Here is a 16,928-nt window from a genome sequence, read left to right on the forward strand (position 1 = left end):
TGTGACTGGAGGAATGTTGTGGAGCAGTTTTGTAACGCGTTCTACTCTCTCTTTCTCCCTCACTCTTCCAGGTCCATGTGAATCTGCTTCTTATGGAAGCACGCATGCAGGCAGAACTGCTCTACGCTCTGAGAGCGATCACCCGCTACATGACATGAAGTGCTTTTGGCGTTTATCATTGTTTTTTGCTGTCATTGTCTTTGCTCTCGTGGGACACTTCAGAAGAAATAAACCAAGGGGGAAAACAGAAAACTAAAAAGATGAAAGGACAGAAAGGAGCCCCGTCCGTCGCGACAAAGCTCGTCCTCGTGATGTGGAAAGAAAAACGAACAGAACAAATGAAAGAGGGAACAAAAAAAAAGCAAATGAAAGAAGAAGAAGAAAAAAAAGAACTGCAAAAAGAAAAGTCATCTCAACCCACTTGTGGAAAGATAAGCTGTCCTCTTTACCCGCAGTGCCAAAACTCACCATGAGGGGGCAGTCTGGAGCAGACACTCTGCTGGGCCAGAGGAAAAGAAACAGATGACACAGGCCACCCTTCCAGTATTCCAATACACCTCAGTGGATGATGTCAATAGAATCTCCGTATAGTGTGAAAACCCACAGCAAATCTCCAGAAAGCAAAGCAGTGCACCAATCTGCACTTGATCATGTAGTCACTGTTTTTTTGTTGAATATATTTAGCTTTAGTTTTTTTGTATTAAGAGAAGTTATCATGTGGTTGATGTTGTTATTGCGGTAACTGGAGATGATGGAAACATTATTTGGCCTGTGTGTTAGTGTGCCTGGTTATGTCATACAGCACAGTATAGTGTGTAGAGGTGCTGCCTGATATTGCTGCTCATGTAAGCAAGGGGTCATATTGATCCTCCCCCCACCCCTAAGAACCCTATCCATCATAAACCCACAGCATTACCCCCCTTCCCCAATACCCCCCACCCTGAAACTGTTTGTGTAAGCTAACCCAAGAAGTGTGTGAAAACGGAGAGGTGTTGGAAAAACTAAAAAAAGAACACTGAGCCCTATTTAGTTTGACTGTACGTATGATGAACCCTGTATGAGAGACTGATGTCTATGACAAATATCATGTGTGGATGTGTGTAACTCCATGTGTTTTACAGAAAATATCAAGAAAAAAAAAGTGTGTTGAAATTTCAAGCAACAAACAGGAAGAACGCGAGGCAATTTGAAGGGTGAAACTTCTTGCCTCTGCTGTAGCTCTTTCCGTGTGGTGACTGTTACATTTCTTTGTTTCTGGTAAAAAGCTTTGTCCTGTAAGAAAAAGAACATGAAAGCTAAAACAAAACGTTGTCTTCCAGGGGATTGGCTTCCGCTTGTCATAACAATGACCTCTCCTGTCTGTCTTCCGCTCACCCTCGACCTTTGACCCTGGGCATCCTAAAATTTTCAAAGCTTTGGTTATTGTGAATTGTACCAGTAAATAAATACCTCTTCTGTTTTCTTTTCTATCACATTAAGAAGTGCTCTTTGGCGAGCAGAATGACTCTATCACTCTGGGTCGCTTGGCTTTCATTCGTAGGAGCCCAGTTGGTCCTCATTGGACCGACTGTGGTCGATACGGACCGACTGCAGTCGGTCATAGATGTGCTTGTTCCCTCTGTGGGAGCCTAACCAGTGCAAAAGCAGTTTTTTTTAAACGAGGGGTGGACTCTCCACCCTTTTATTTTTGATGACTAAAAACAGTAAAGTACTGCATTCTACTGAGGGTGGATTGATACAGTTGGACAGTTGAATGATTGTTTCACGTTAAGAGGAGGGAGATGAGGATATTGATGATTATGGAATGGTACATTATTTGGGGTGGTTGTGAGAGGAAGTGTAGAGGTTTTATCAAACTTCTGACTGATGTCAGATACAGAAACTTTTTATATAAAAAAAAATGGAATACGTTATTGAATCATTGTATTATTTTTTTTGTTTTCTCTGTAGAACTGTTGCTGCTGCATCAACATAATCATATCATTATTACATATAAATGATCTATACATTGAATCATTCATGAAACAAGCCCACCAAATTGTAGTCACAGCACACATGCATGTATTATCTGCAACCTTAACAATAAACATCTGATCTCCATCAATGACATTTTACAATATGTCATCAGTAATGATGTAGGAAACATTTGGCTACTACAGATGCATTTTGCACAGTTAATGCAATTATGAGTCCCACACATAAAGAAATGTTTCGTACAACCGCATAAGACTGTTAGGTGTGTGAGTCTAAATCCTGGCAGTGTTTTGGTTTCCTGTGTTGAGTGTGGACCCACTGGTTCAATGTCTCGTTTTGATTTAGATTTGGTTGACTTGTCGACTAACGTGAATTCAACGTGAAGAAAAGTCACCATCTCATTGGATTTAGGTTAAAAGTTAGGTAAAGAAATTAATAAATTCTCTTGTTTTGAAAGCTTTTTTCCACTTTGATTCAACATCAACACATTTCATTTTTTTGTTGAAATTATGTGAAAACGTTCATTCAGCTAGTTGTTGTCCAGTGGGGAGTCAGTCCTCCCATTTATACTACACTGAACTCTGTGGTTCAGTGTCTGCTTGTGTTGACGAGTCAAGGTTGAACGTTACTCCCACACCTGTTGTGCTAGAACACTTGGACCTGTCTGTAATGTGCAGTGAGATGAGAGGGAAAATTCCTTCTAGGATCACCTTTGAGCTATATTCTGCTCACCGTCCTGTTCCGTTCTCCCTGCGGAACCTCCCTGGCGTCCTTGTGAATGACTGGCTGTAGACTGAATTCTTTGGATGTTCAGGGACTTTTCTATTAAGGGCAAACAGAGGGTGACTTGGTCCATATCTCTACTGATGCTGAACTGCCTCCTTTCCCTATGACAATCTGAACAGGATGAGACTATTATAAACAATAGATGCACTTAATACCTCCACGATCACCCAACTAACTAACTTTATCAACCCAGACGGACAGGTGTCTATCATGTAGAGAACAATGTGTGTAATTTACTATGGCTGATGAAATGCTATTGGGTTGTGGTCACTGTAAGGCGTTATTATTGCAGGATAAGTAAATTTTATTTTGACAGGAGTGCCGTTTTTGTACTTCTTATTTGATGTAATGATAATAACGATGTGATTTAAAAACCGCTGTTCTTTACTAACTTTGCAGCAGTACTGCCTGGCCTGGTCCATATCTGTAACAATAAAGGCTTTGAGAAGGAGAATGTTTACGACACTTTGTTTTGTTGTGGTTTATTTACTTACAGCAGTTCACAGATTAACATTGTCTTAACTTTTTATCACCACAGACGCAATTTACAATTATTGTCATATGTAAGAGTAGCTTATGATATTATTACATTACCAGTTACAGTATGGTACAACAATTTGTTATTTAAAGGGAAAACAACAGTTTGTCATACAAGTCAGAGACTCAACAATCCATATGTCATAGCTAAGGCCAAGAGGTTTTCCTGACTAAGAAAACACTCTAAACCCAAGTAACAGCCTATAACTAAGTCCCAGAGTTGTCCCTGGTCAGGGCCTTACTAATGGTATTAGAGAGAGTGGTGGAACCGGAAGGTAAAGTGTGTTGAGTACAGACTGACACTGGAGAAGAGACTGTCACAGGATGCTTGCAGGGCACAACAAGAAGAAAGGCTAGAACATCACACTTTAGGGAGGGAGACTGAGTAGATGGCTGACAGTCTGAGTCTGGATCCTGTCCCTCAGCCTCTGAGCCACAGGACAGAACTCTGACTCCCAGAATGCTCAGTGGAAGTCCCTCATGTAATCACCAGAGGTCCACTGCAGCGCTTCCTCCTCGTCTTAAGGGAAAGGGGGATACCTAGTCAGTTGTACAACCGAATGCATTCAACTGAAACGTGTCTTCCGCATTTAACCCAACCCCTCTGAATCAGAGCTTTATCAAAACGATACATAAAAATAAAGTATTTGTTTACTGCAGTAGACCAAAGCATATAATAACTATTAAAGGTTATTCCTGAAACTTTCAGTAAAATAACCTCTTCTAAATAATTTCCATACCTAGGTACAGTGTTTGGACCTCAAGCAGTGCCTCTCTCTCCTGGTTGTCCAGTGTGGATGGGGAGTCTGTCCCCACCCCCCTTCTCAGTGAGGTTCCACAGGGTCTGACAGCCAGCTGGCCCAAAGTCCCTCACTGTCTGCCAGCCTGCACACACGCATCACATGACAGGGGCGAGAGGGGTTTAAGTCACATATGATTCACACACTGCCTTACATTAGCTCTCCCTGAGTGCGGCTGCTGCTAAAGGTGGGCTGCTAAAACTCTGGACAGTTCTGCCCCCCCCCCAACACCATTAGAGAGGAGCAGCTTCAACAGCATGAGAGACAGAGAGAAGGAAGGAAAATACAGCTTGTTTGGTCATATTATATCAAAGATATTGCGGTCGTACTGTCAACCGGTGCCTGCGTCATAGTGTGTTTCGTTTCTGGGTCTGACTGGAAAGGCCCTTTGGTGTGGTGGAGAAGTTCTCCTCTCCCTCTCTCTGTCTCTAATGTAAAGCAGCATGCATGGCCTGCCATAAACTGTGATCAAAACAGGATATTGAGCTGCCTGATTTGGGTCCACAGCCAGTGCCGAGGAGAGAGAAAAAACGTCTGTTTCAGTTTCAGGTTTTATTTGTCACATTCACCAGTGGAGTGTGATGCTTAACCTGCTAGCTCCACCCAACAGAGCAGTAGTATATTAGTATAACTAATAACTAAAAAATAAGAAATAATAGAAGATATATACATGGTCAGTGCCAATACCACATTTACAATGTGCAGGGATACTGGAGTATTGAGGTAGATGTGTATACGTAGGCAGGGATACTGGAGTATTGAGGTAGATATGTACATGTAGGCAGGGATACTGGAGTATTGAGGTAGATGTGTATATGTAGGCAGGGATACTGGAGTATTAAGGTAGATATGTACATGTAGGCAGGGATACTGGAGTATTAAGGTAGATGTGTACATGTAGGCAGGGATACTGGAGTATTGAGGTAGATATGTACATGTAGGCAGGGATACTGGAGTATTAAGGTAGATGTGTACATGTAGGCAGGGATACTGGAGTATTGAGGTAGATATGTACATGTAGGCAGGGATACTGGAATATTAAGGTACAGTGGGGAAAAAAGTATTTAGTCAGCCACCAATTGTGCAAGTTCTCCCACTTAAAAAGATGAGAGAGGCCTGTAATTTTCATCATAGGTACACTTTAATGATGACAGACAAAATGAGAAAAAAATCCAAAAAATCACATTGTAGGATTTTTTATGAATTTATTTGCAAATTATGGTGGAAAATAAGTATTTGATCAATAACAAAAGTCTATCTCAATACTTTGTTATATACCCTTTGTTGGCAATGACACAGGTCAAACGTTTTCTGTAAGTCTTCACAAGGTTTTCACACACTGTTGCTGGTATTTTGGCCCATTCCGCCATGCAGATCTCCTCTAGAGCAGTGATGTTTTGGGTCTGTCGCTGGGCAACACTGACTTTCAACTCCCTCCAAAGATTTTCTATGGGGTTGAGATCTGGAGACTGGCTAGGCCACTCCAGGACCTTGAAATGCTTCTTACGAAGCCACTCCTTTGTTGCCCGGGCGGTGTGTTTGGGATCATTGTCATGCTGAAAGACCCAGCCATGTTTCATCTTTAATGCCCTTGCTGATGGCAGGCTTTGTTACTTTGGTCCCAGCTCTCTGCAGGTCATTCACTAGGTCCCCCCGTGTGGTTCTGGGATTTTTGCTCACCGTTCTTGTGATAATTTTGACCCCACGGGGTGAGATCTTGCGTGGAGCCCCAGATCGAGTGAGATTATCAGTGGTCTTGTATGTCTTCCATTTCCTAATAATTGCTCCCACAGTTGATTTCTTCAAACCAAGCTGCTTACCTATTGCAGATTCAGTCTTCCCAGCCTGGTGCAGGTCTACAATTTTGTTTCTGGTGTCCTTTGACAGATCTTTGGTCTTGGCCATAGTGGAGTTTGGAGTGTGACTGTTTGAGGTTGTGGACAGGTGTCTTTTATACTGATAACAAGTTCAAACAGGTGCCATTAATACAGGTAACGAGTGGAGGACAGAGGAGCCTCTTAAAGAAGAAGTTACAGGTCTGTGAGAGCCAGAAATCTTACTTGTTTGTAGGTGACCAAATACTTATTTTCCACCATAATTTGCAAAGAAATTCATAAAAAATCCTACAATGTGATTTTCTGGATTTTTTTCTCTCATTTTGTCTGTCATAGTTGACGTGTACCTATGATGAAAATTACAGGCCTCTCTCATCTTTTTAAGTGGGAGAACTTGCACAATTGGTGGCTGACTAAATACTTTTTCCCCCCACTGTAGATGTGTACATGTAGGCAGGGATACTGGAGTATTGAGGTAGATATGTACATGTTGGCAGGGATACTGGAGTATTGAGGTAGATGTGTACATCTAGGCAGAGATACTGGAGTATTGAGGTAGATGTGTACATGTAGGCAGGGATACTGGAGTATTAAGGTAGATGTGTACATGTAGGCAGGGATACTGGAGTATTGAGGTAGATATGTACATGTAGGCAGGGATACTGGAGTATTAAGGTAGATATGTACATGTAGGCAGGGATACTGGAGTATTGAGGTAGATGTGTACATCTAGGCAGGGATACTGGAGTATTGAGGTAGATATGTACATGTAGGCAGGGATACTGGAGTATTGAGGTAGATATGTACATGTAGGCAGGGATACTGGAGTATTAAGGTAGATATGTACATGTAGGCAGGGATACTGGAGTATTGAGGTAGATGTGTACATCTAGGCAGGGATACTGGAGTATTGAGGTAGATGTGTACATGTAGGCAGGGATACTGGAGTATTAAGGTAGATGTGTACATGTAGGCAGGGATACTGGAGTATTGAGGTAGATATGTACATGTAGGCAGGGATACTGGAGTATTGAGGTAGATATGTACATGTAGGCAGGGATACTGGAGTATTGAGGTAGATATGTACATGTAGGCAGGGATACTGGAGTATTGAGATAGATATGTACATGTAGGCAGGGATACTGGAGTATTAAGGTAGATATGTACATGTAGGCAGGGATACTGGAGTATTGAGGTAGATATGTACATGTAGGCAGGGATACTGGAGTATTGAGGTAGATATGTACATGTAGGCATGGATTAGGAGAAAGTGACTGGTAACAGGATTAATAATAATAATAAACAGTATGGCAGCAGCATAAGTGATGTGTGTGTGTGTGTGTGTGTGTGTGTGTGTGTGTGTGTGTGTGTGTGTGTGTGTGTGTGTGTGTGTGTGTGTGTGTGTGTGTGTGTGTGTGTGTGTACAAAAGTGTCAGCGTAGGTGTGATACACTGAGTGTACAAAAACATTTCCATGAGATAGACTGACCAGGTGAATCCAGGTGAAAGCTATGACCCCTTATTGAAATCAACTTCAATCAGTGTGGGTGAAGGGGAGGAGACAGATTAAAGAAGGATTTTTAAGCCTTGAGACCATTAAGACATGGATTGTGTGTGTGTGCCATTCAGAAGGTGAATGGGCAAGACAAAAGATTGAAGTGCCTTTGAACAGGGTATGGTAGTAGGTGCCAGGGGCACCAGTTTCCTATGTGTATCAAAAATGGTCCACCACCCAAAGGACATCCAGGCAACTTGACATAACTATAGGAAGTATTTGAGTCAACACGGGCCAGCATCCTTGTGGAACGCTTTCGACACCTTGTAGAGTCAAGCCCGATGAATTGAGGCTGTTCTGAGTGCAAGGGGAGGGGGGGTGCAACTCAATATTAGGAAGGTGTTCTTAATGTTTTGTAAACTCAGTGTAGATGTAAACAGGGCTGTAATGTGACTGGTAGCAGGAATATCTAAATACTTGTGTTAATATACTAATAGTAATATATACATGTAAACATGAGTAATAGTGACCAGTAGCAGGATAATTAGATAGATACTAATGGTGTCAATAATCAATGAACAGCAGCGTAGGTATGAGGGGGAGCAGTAGTCTGTCTGTGTCTGCCTCTCTCCCCTCTCTCTCTCAGTAACAGTACATTACAGTGTGTGGGAGGGAGGCGGAAGGGAAGAGCACACAGCTACAGCTGAGAAACTGAGAATTTCACACCCGCCTGAACATGGCCTGTACCAGTCAGTCCTGAAACCATCATTCCAACCACCTAGAAGTTTCACAAGAAACCAACCAGGCTCTAAAGAGCACAGAACATCCTGTTCTCTCTTTGGCTCTTTCAGACTGCAAAAGGACCCAAACCGAAAAAGGATGTGCAACAACAAAAAAACACAAAGAAGAAAGCAAGAAATTGAAGAAGAAGTAGGTGATGTTTGGCACCTGTCCCCAGCACACAGGAAACTGGTACCAAACAAGGAGTGACTGTATAGAGTTTACAGTGAAGGGTTTGTACAGTGTGATATGTTTATTGACGGGACATACAAACAGGTGTACGTTTCGGAGTAAATTACCTTCATTAGAGCCTTGGCTGGCCTTGGTATATCCTGTCAATACATTTATCAGATCTAAGTGTGGGCTGTTTGGATACACCTTTTTTCAGATGTTCTGAGAACATTATGGGATGTTCTGAGAACATTATGGGATGTTCTGAGAACATTATGGGGATGTTATGAGAACATTATGGGGATGTTATTAGAACATTATGGGGATGTTATGAGAACATTATGGGGATGTTATTAGAACATTATGGGGATGTTATTAGAACATTATGGGGATGTTATTAGAACATTATGGGGATGTTATTAGAACATTTTGGGAACATTATGGGGATGTTATGAGAACATTATGGGAGGTTATTAGAACATTATGGGGATGTTATTAGAACATTATTGGGATGTTATTAGAACATTATTGGGATGTTATTAGAACATTATTGGGATGTTATTAGAACATTTTGGGATGTTATTAGAACATTATTGGGATGTTATTAGAACATTTTGGGAACATTATGGGGATGTTATGAGAACATTATGGGACCATAATTTCACTCTTACATTACCCTAAAAACACTGAAACTCCCTCAGTGTGTTCAGCAGGTCGTGTACTAGGTGCTTCTTAACTGCCAGGGTAGGTCCCACTGCAGGGTGGATGAACAGCACCCTAACCAGCTTCACCAGCATGTCCTCCTTCTCCCGCCCCCAAACGGGAGAGGTACAGGGTGTACGGGTGTCCCTGGCTGGAGGTGTGTGGGTGTGTGTACGGTAGGGGGGTCCCCCCTCCCCTCGTAGGTGTTGTAGAGCACCAGCAGCACGGACACACACCCCTCAGCTGTGAAGAGGTGCTCTCTGGCCTCACTGCTCTGAGATGTTAGGTTACCCAGAGTGAAGAGCAGACGCACCACCAGGTCCTGTGTGTAGGAGAGACAGAGGATTAGGTTGAATGTGTGTGTGTGTGTGTGTGTGTTATCCACATAAACAAATACCTTGGTGATTATAGAGAGTAATACAGTAATACATTTCTCCTATCAGATATGACCTGGCATTCATCACATTTACCGTTTCTCCCCCACCACAACAACAAAGATTGAAACCTGTATACCATGTTTGTTTCTCAATCGCACTCTGCCCATCCCCTAAAGTGTGTGTCACAAACTCAGAAACACACACAGTTACCCTGGGCCTGGCTGGGCTGACTGGCCAGTGTGGCTGATATGAACTGGGCTGTAACGTACTGTACTGACAAGGTTATGGGGACAGGCTGTCCTGTCAAAGAGCTATCCAGGACACAATGTGATCAACCGTGTGTCTATGTATAATAACAGGGGGATATCTGTGTGTTTCCTGTGTGTGTGTGTGTGTGTGTGTGTGTGTGTGTGTGTGTGTGTGTGTGTGTGTGTGTGTGTGTGTGTGTGTGTGTGTGTGTGTGTGTGTGTGTGTGTGTGTGTGTGTGTGTGTTTATTTCCTGGGTGATTAAGAGTCCTCTCTGATTGCAAGAGCCTTCCTCCCCACCCCGTCTCCCTAAGGGCAGGGTGACTTCGCGCACGCACACTGCTGTAACTATACTGGGACTTGGAGTACATAAACAACTTCCTGAAGATAAATAGGCTTAGTCAATGTGCAGTATAAACACTGGGAGTAAATGGGCTCATCTGCTTCCCATACCACACAAACACACACACACACACACACACACCCACACACACACACACACACACACACACACACACTCAGAGATACACACACATAGATACACACACAGATACACACACACAGATACACACACAGAGATACACACACAGAGACACACACAGAGACACACACAGAGATACACAGAGAGATACACACACAGAGACAAATACACAGAGATACACACACAGAGACACACACACACACGCACGCACGAACACACACACACACACACACACACACACACACACACACACACACACACACACACACACACACACACACACACACACACACACACACACACACACAAACGAGAGAGAGACACACACACACAGAGACACACACAGAGACACATAGAGACACACACAGATACACACGCACGAACACACACACACACACACACACGCACGCACGACACACACACACACACACACACACACACACACACACACACACACACACACACACACACACACACACACACACACACACACACACACACACACACACACACACACACACACACACCGAGAGAGAGAGAGACACACACACACAGAGACACACACAGAGACACATAGAGACACACACAGATACACAGGGGGCCCAGCTCACCTGTTCATCTGCTTCCCATACCACACACACACACACACACACACACACACACACACACACACACACACACACACACACACACACACACACACACACACACTCAGAGATACACACACATAGATACACACACAGATACACACACACAGATACACACACAGAGATACACACACAGAGACACACAGAAAGATACACACACAGAGACACACACAGAGCCAAACAGAGAGATACACAGAGAGATACACACACAGAGACAAATACACAGAGATACACACACAGAGACACACACACACACGCACGCACGAACACACACACACACACACACACACACACACACACACACACACACACACACACACACACACACACACACACACACACACACACACACACCGAGAGAGAGACACACACACACAGAGACACACACAGAGACACATAGAGACACACACAGATACACAGGGGGCCCAGCTCACCTGTTCCCGCTGGCGTTTACTCATCAGTTCTATAAATAGTGTGTAGCAGCCAGGGGTCTGGGCCAGAGCCAGGCAGCACTCAGAGTAGGAGGACAACAAATAACACTGACCAGATAGGCTCTCACTGGACTGCTATTGTCACAAAAAAAGGATTGGCTTTATTGGCATTACTTGTGGAAATAGGGAGTGCTACATGCTTTTAGAATCATATACTGTCAGATAGTGAACTGTTGATTCATGTAAGGTTGTATGAGAAAAAAACTCATTTTTGTACACACTTAAAAGTAATGCACAAGGTCAAGGAGTGTTGTAAATGGTCTGAGGTCTATACTGTCCCACTTTCAATTAAACAGTTAAACGTAAGGTTTTCAGCCTGAGGTGAGATGTTTTAGGTGTACAGTGTGTATGTGTGTGTGTTTGTGTGGTACAGGTACCTGAACACCCTGGCGATGTTGATGCAGATATCTTGTTCTCCGTGGTGATGGTGCAGCGCCTGACACCATCACCAGAGAGAGAGAGAAAGACAGAAAGAAAGAGAGAGAGAGAGAGAGAGAGAGAGAGAGAGAGAGAGAGAGAGAGAGAGAGAGAGAGAGAGAGAGAGAGAGAGAGAGAGAGAGAGAGAGAGAGAGAGAGAGAGAGAGAGAGAGCGTGAGATCACTGTCACGAAAGAAACTGTAATTTCCAACACGACAGTCGTGGCCAAAAGTTTTGAGACCCAAATATTAATTTCCACAAAGTTTGCTGCTTCACTGTCTTCAGACATTTTTGTCAGATGTTATTATGGAATACTGAAGTATAATTACAAGCATTTCATAAGTGTCAAAGGCTTTTATTGACAATTACATGAAGCTGATGCAAAGAGTCAATATTTGCAGTGTTGACCCTTCTTTTTCAAGACCTCTGCAATCTGCCCTGGCATGCTGTCAATTAACTTCTGGGCCACATCCTGACTGATGGCAGCCCATTCTTGCATAATCAATGCTTGGTGTTTGTCAGAATATGTGGGTTTTTGTTTGTCTACCCGCCTCTTGAGGATTGGCTACAAGTTCTCAATGGGATTAAGGTCTGGGGAGTTTCCTGGCCATGGACCCAAAATATCAATGTTTTGTTCCCCGAGCCACTTAGTTATTACTTTTGCCTTATGGCAAGGTGCTCCATCATGCTGGAAAAGGAAATGTTCGTCAGCCAGACTGTTCCTGGATGGTTGGGATAAGTTGCTCTGGGAGGATGTGTTGGTACCATTCTTTATTCATGCCTGCGTTCTAAGCAAAATTGTGAGTGAGCCCACTCCCTTGGTTGAGAAGCAACCCTACACATGAAAGGTCTCAGGATGCTTTACTGTTGGCATGACACTGGACTGATGGTAGCGCTCACCTTGTCTTCTCCGGACAAGCTTTTTTCTGGATGCTCCAAACAATCGGAAAGGGGATTCATCAGAGAAAATGACTTTACCCCAGTCCTCAGCAGTCCAATCCCTGTACCTTTTGCAGAATATCAGTCTATCCCAGGATGTTTTTCCTGGAGAGAAGTGGCTTCTTTGCTGCCCTTCTTGACACCAGGCCATCCTCCAAAAGTCTTCACCTCACTGTGCATGCAGATGCAGTCACACCTACCTGCTGCCATTCCTGAGCAAGCTCTGTACTGATGGTGCCCCAATCCCGCAGCTGAATCAACTTTAGGAGATGGTCCTGGCGCTTGCTGGACTATCTTGGGCGCCCTGAAGCCTTCTTTACAACAATTGAACCGCTCTCCTTGAAGTTCTTGATGATCTGATAAATGGTTGATTTAGGTGCAATCTTACTGGCAGCAATATCCTTGCCTGTGAAGCCCTTTTTGTGCAAAGCAATGATGATGGCACATGTTTCCTTGCAGGTAGCCATGGTTGACAGAGGAAGAACAATGATTCCAAGCACCACCCTCCTTTTGAAGGTTCCAGTCTGTTATTCAAACTCAATCAGCATGACAGAGTGATCTCCAGCCTTGTCCTCGTCAACACTCACACCTGTGTTAACGAGAGAATCACTGACATGATGTCAGCTGGTCCTTTTGTGGCAGGGCTGAAATGCAGTGGAAATGTTTTTTGGTGATTCAGTTCATTTGCATGGCAAATAGGGACTTTGCAATTAATTGCAATTCATCTGATCTCTCTTCATAACATTCTGGAGTATATGCAAATTGCCATCATACAAACTGAGGCAGCAGACTTTGAAAATGTATATTTTTGTCATTCTCAAACCTTTTGGCCACGACTGTACACAAAGCGTTGCCTGCAATAGCGCTGAATGAGAAGACAACTGGAACATTCTATCACTCTCATTTCCCTTAGACTGCCAGCAGCATAACAAGCAGCCAGACATGCCACCACGGAGCCTTTCATATCAAATCATCCATTAACCGCTAACTCAGGACGTTATCTTAATCAGACTGAAGTTGTTAACAATACAGAGGTGATTTTCTATAGAATGAAACATACTGTACTGTACTGTACTGTACTGTGGAGCAGAGCTCTGTGTGTTGTGGCCAGAACAGATCAGAACATTATGAAACAGTAGACTAAAAACATAATTCCTAGTAGCTGGAAAGGCGAATTAAAGTTCCCCTCACCAGAACTCTGAGAAGTTTCCTGAAGCAAAATATTTCGCATTTTGTTCCATTAATTGTTTTGTTTTTTTCTCAAGTTTTTTACTTCTACTGAGAAGTTAACTGTTCAGCTGTTCTTCAGCTGTCGAGGAACTTAGCAGAAAGTTGCTCAAGTTCCTGCCCTTAACTGATTTGGGATCAGCTCTACTGGGCCTTGACCATAGTGTGCATAACTGATCCTAGATCTGAAGTTCAGGGTAACTTCTACCCCAAGCAACTTGTCTCTCTAGACCAGACCTGAGCAATTGGAGGGCCACATTAGAATATATTTTTGCCATCGCGGGCCAGAATCATATTACAGGATTATACATCATGTGTATGCCTATGTTGACAGATAAATCTACTTTAAATCATGTCCATATATGCTACTTATTTTATTTTTTTAACATGCACAGAAATAAACCACATCGATGTTCTCCTTTTGGTAGGTATTTTCATTATTAAACATGCAATGAACTACATGGAGGGAAAAGTACACTGTGCATTCAGCACCACGGACAGAACTATTGTTAACGGGTATGCACAAAAACACAAGAAAGAGAGAGCTCAACATTACATTTAAACTACTCAATCAGTGTGAGGAGTGAAGTCTCTGATGGGCATTGACTAGAGCAGTGAAGTCAGGTATAGTTTCTTACGTCGCTATGCGCAGGATTGCTGAGAGGTGAGAGTCATTAAGAGATGATCTGTGCCTTGACTTGTTATATTTCATCGCTGAAAATGTCTGTTCACATACATAGGTTGACCCAAACAGTACGAACATCTTCTGAGCATGACTCCTAATCTTTGGAAAGTTTTGTTAATTGAGAGAGGCATAGAACCTCGTCAGTAATATTGTTTTGAATAGTTCTCCAATCACTGCATCAGACTGAAGATTGATAAACTCAAGTTGCAGGTTAGTGGGAGCATTACCCACTGTCATGACGTTGGCCTGTGGGGTAGGTTTATGCCCCCCCATAAATACCTTTCTCCCTTCCCTCTTGACTCTACAGAAGGACTCTTGAAGAAGCCTTTGTTAAACATATAGAGACTGGGAACATCAAAAGGTGGGGGGAAAGGAACCATATTTCGGTAATCCAACCAGTTGAAAATATGTGTTGATACTTAAAGAATATGATGTCAGTTCGGTTGTCATCTGAGACATTATGACTGATGACAGGACGACATAAACTGTATCATGGAAAGTCTACACATGATAGTTATCAGATTCACATGGAATTGTTGTGCAATTTAAATGTTTAAATATGAAACTATTTGTGAAAAGATTAAATGTAATTTTAGCTTCCAAATGAGAGAATTGGGTTTTCATGAGTGAAATATGCCCAACTCAGTGGCCCCGCCCATGTGAAGAGACATTGGTTATAAACTATGAAACTCTCCCTTCCTACATAAAGCCCTTGACGACAATGTAACTTGCTGTTCTGGGTACATTAGGGCGACGGTCCGATGTCAGAAGGATTCAGATAATAAGCTGTTCCGAGGACGTGAGGATGACGGTTCCACTCTAAAAGGACTAACATGTCAACTATAGAACTAAGCCAACCTCAGCATGAGCTTTGGTTGCGAATGGTATGAACTTTGAACTCTTATTCACTACAGAAGTGATACCTCCTAGCCGTTGAGTTAGCAGCGGCCACTGTAAACGTGGGCTAGGAAAGGACGGACAAAGGATATCTTCTAACAAACAACACGACACTGCCAAGTATTCTGTTTCCCACCAGAGACACTCTTAAAGGGAAAATTAAGATCTCTGTTGGGCAACATAGCCAGCATCTACAACCAACCTACCGAAGCGCAGCTCAGAGTAAATATTTATTGCATTTTCCTTTTCCAAATGGGCGGTTATTTAGAATGCATAAGATTCTGTATTTACAATAGCATAGCTTCTCCCTTTGTTCCTCAGTCTTCCCGCTCTTTCACTCAAACCCAACCCCCTTTCCTTTGTGTAACCAGCCGTCATGTCGGCTCCGTCCACCAGGGACGTTTTCTGTATGACATAATTTGCATTCTGTGTATATGTAATTCTGTGTGATTATTTAGGTATTTTTAGTAAATAAATAATTAAACCAGAGTTTGTATTGCTGATTCAACTTGTTAGCCAGGGTTCGTGAAGATAACAAAGAATTTACAACTTTCAGATGAGACTGAAATAAGGTGACGATTAATATTGACTGCTATTGATGTAAAATATTACTAGGTCTTTAAGAGTTTATTCGGAAGATAACAGCTCTATAAACACTCTTTCGTGGTGCCCCGACTTTCTAGTTAATTACATTTACATGATTAGCTTAATCAGGTAATATTAATTACAGAGAAAGGATTTTATAGAATAGCATGTCATATCACTTAATCCGGCATAGCCAAAGACACGACACCACATTGAAGGTGAAAGGAGAGGAAACCAACAGCATGTAATTTTACAACAAATTGAAATCCTCAAAATGATGAGAAAACTCACCGTTCAAAGCACGCAGCAGCGACACTTCTCCCGCTGGTCATCTGATAGGGAACAGACTAGTAGTGTCGGAAGGTGGGTAAGATTGTTGGTTTCTACTTAGCAGGTCAGGAGGAGTAATTTTCCCTTGAAGGCTTTGACAAGGCTGTACATCTGACATGCAAAAAGGCCCTTCCCCTGATAGTTTGGAATTCAGTTCATTCACGAGGGCCATGATGTCCACAGTGAAGGCAAAATCAGCCAACCATTCTTTATCTTGCGGTTGAGGGAAATCCAGATATTATCCTTTAATTTGCAAAAACTCAGCAATCTCCGACTTCAGGTCCCACATCCTTTTAAGCACCTTTCCCATGTTTGTGTGGTAGGGGAGATCTGCCTGACCCGACTCTGTCTCTTCCAACAGCGAGACAAACTGCCTGTGGTTTAAAGGTTTTGCTCTTATGAAGTCTACCACTTTAGTGACTGTATCCACAACATCTCATTTTCAGAACACATTTACAGAGCACCTCCTGATGAATAATGCAGTACAGGGATATCATTTTCTCATCTGGGTTCAGCTCAGCTACTTG

The 16,928-nt window shown here is 42.8% G+C and overlaps 1 protein-coding gene across 5 annotated transcripts in view; it reads left to right on the plus strand.

The window, feature by feature from the left end:
- Positions 1-3,225, plus strand: part of sesn1 (sestrin 1) — a 71,580-nt gene extending 68,355 nt beyond the window's left edge. For all 5 annotated transcript variants that reach the window (XM_045720960.1, XM_045720961.1, XM_045720964.1 and 2 more), the window contains one exon: positions 72-3,225. In XM_045720960.1, coding sequence (XP_045576916.1) covers positions 72-158 — 87 coding nt within the window. In that variant the 3' untranslated portion in view covers positions 159-3,225. The remainder of the gene's footprint in view (positions 1-71) is intronic.
- Positions 3,226-16,928: the final 13,703 nt, after the last annotated feature.

Source organism: Salmo salar, chromosome ssa06, assembly GCF_905237065.1.
Source record: "Salmo salar chromosome ssa06, Ssal_v3.1, whole genome shotgun sequence".
In the NCBI taxonomy this organism is placed as follows: Eukaryota; Metazoa; Chordata; class Actinopteri; order Salmoniformes; family Salmonidae; genus Salmo; species Salmo salar.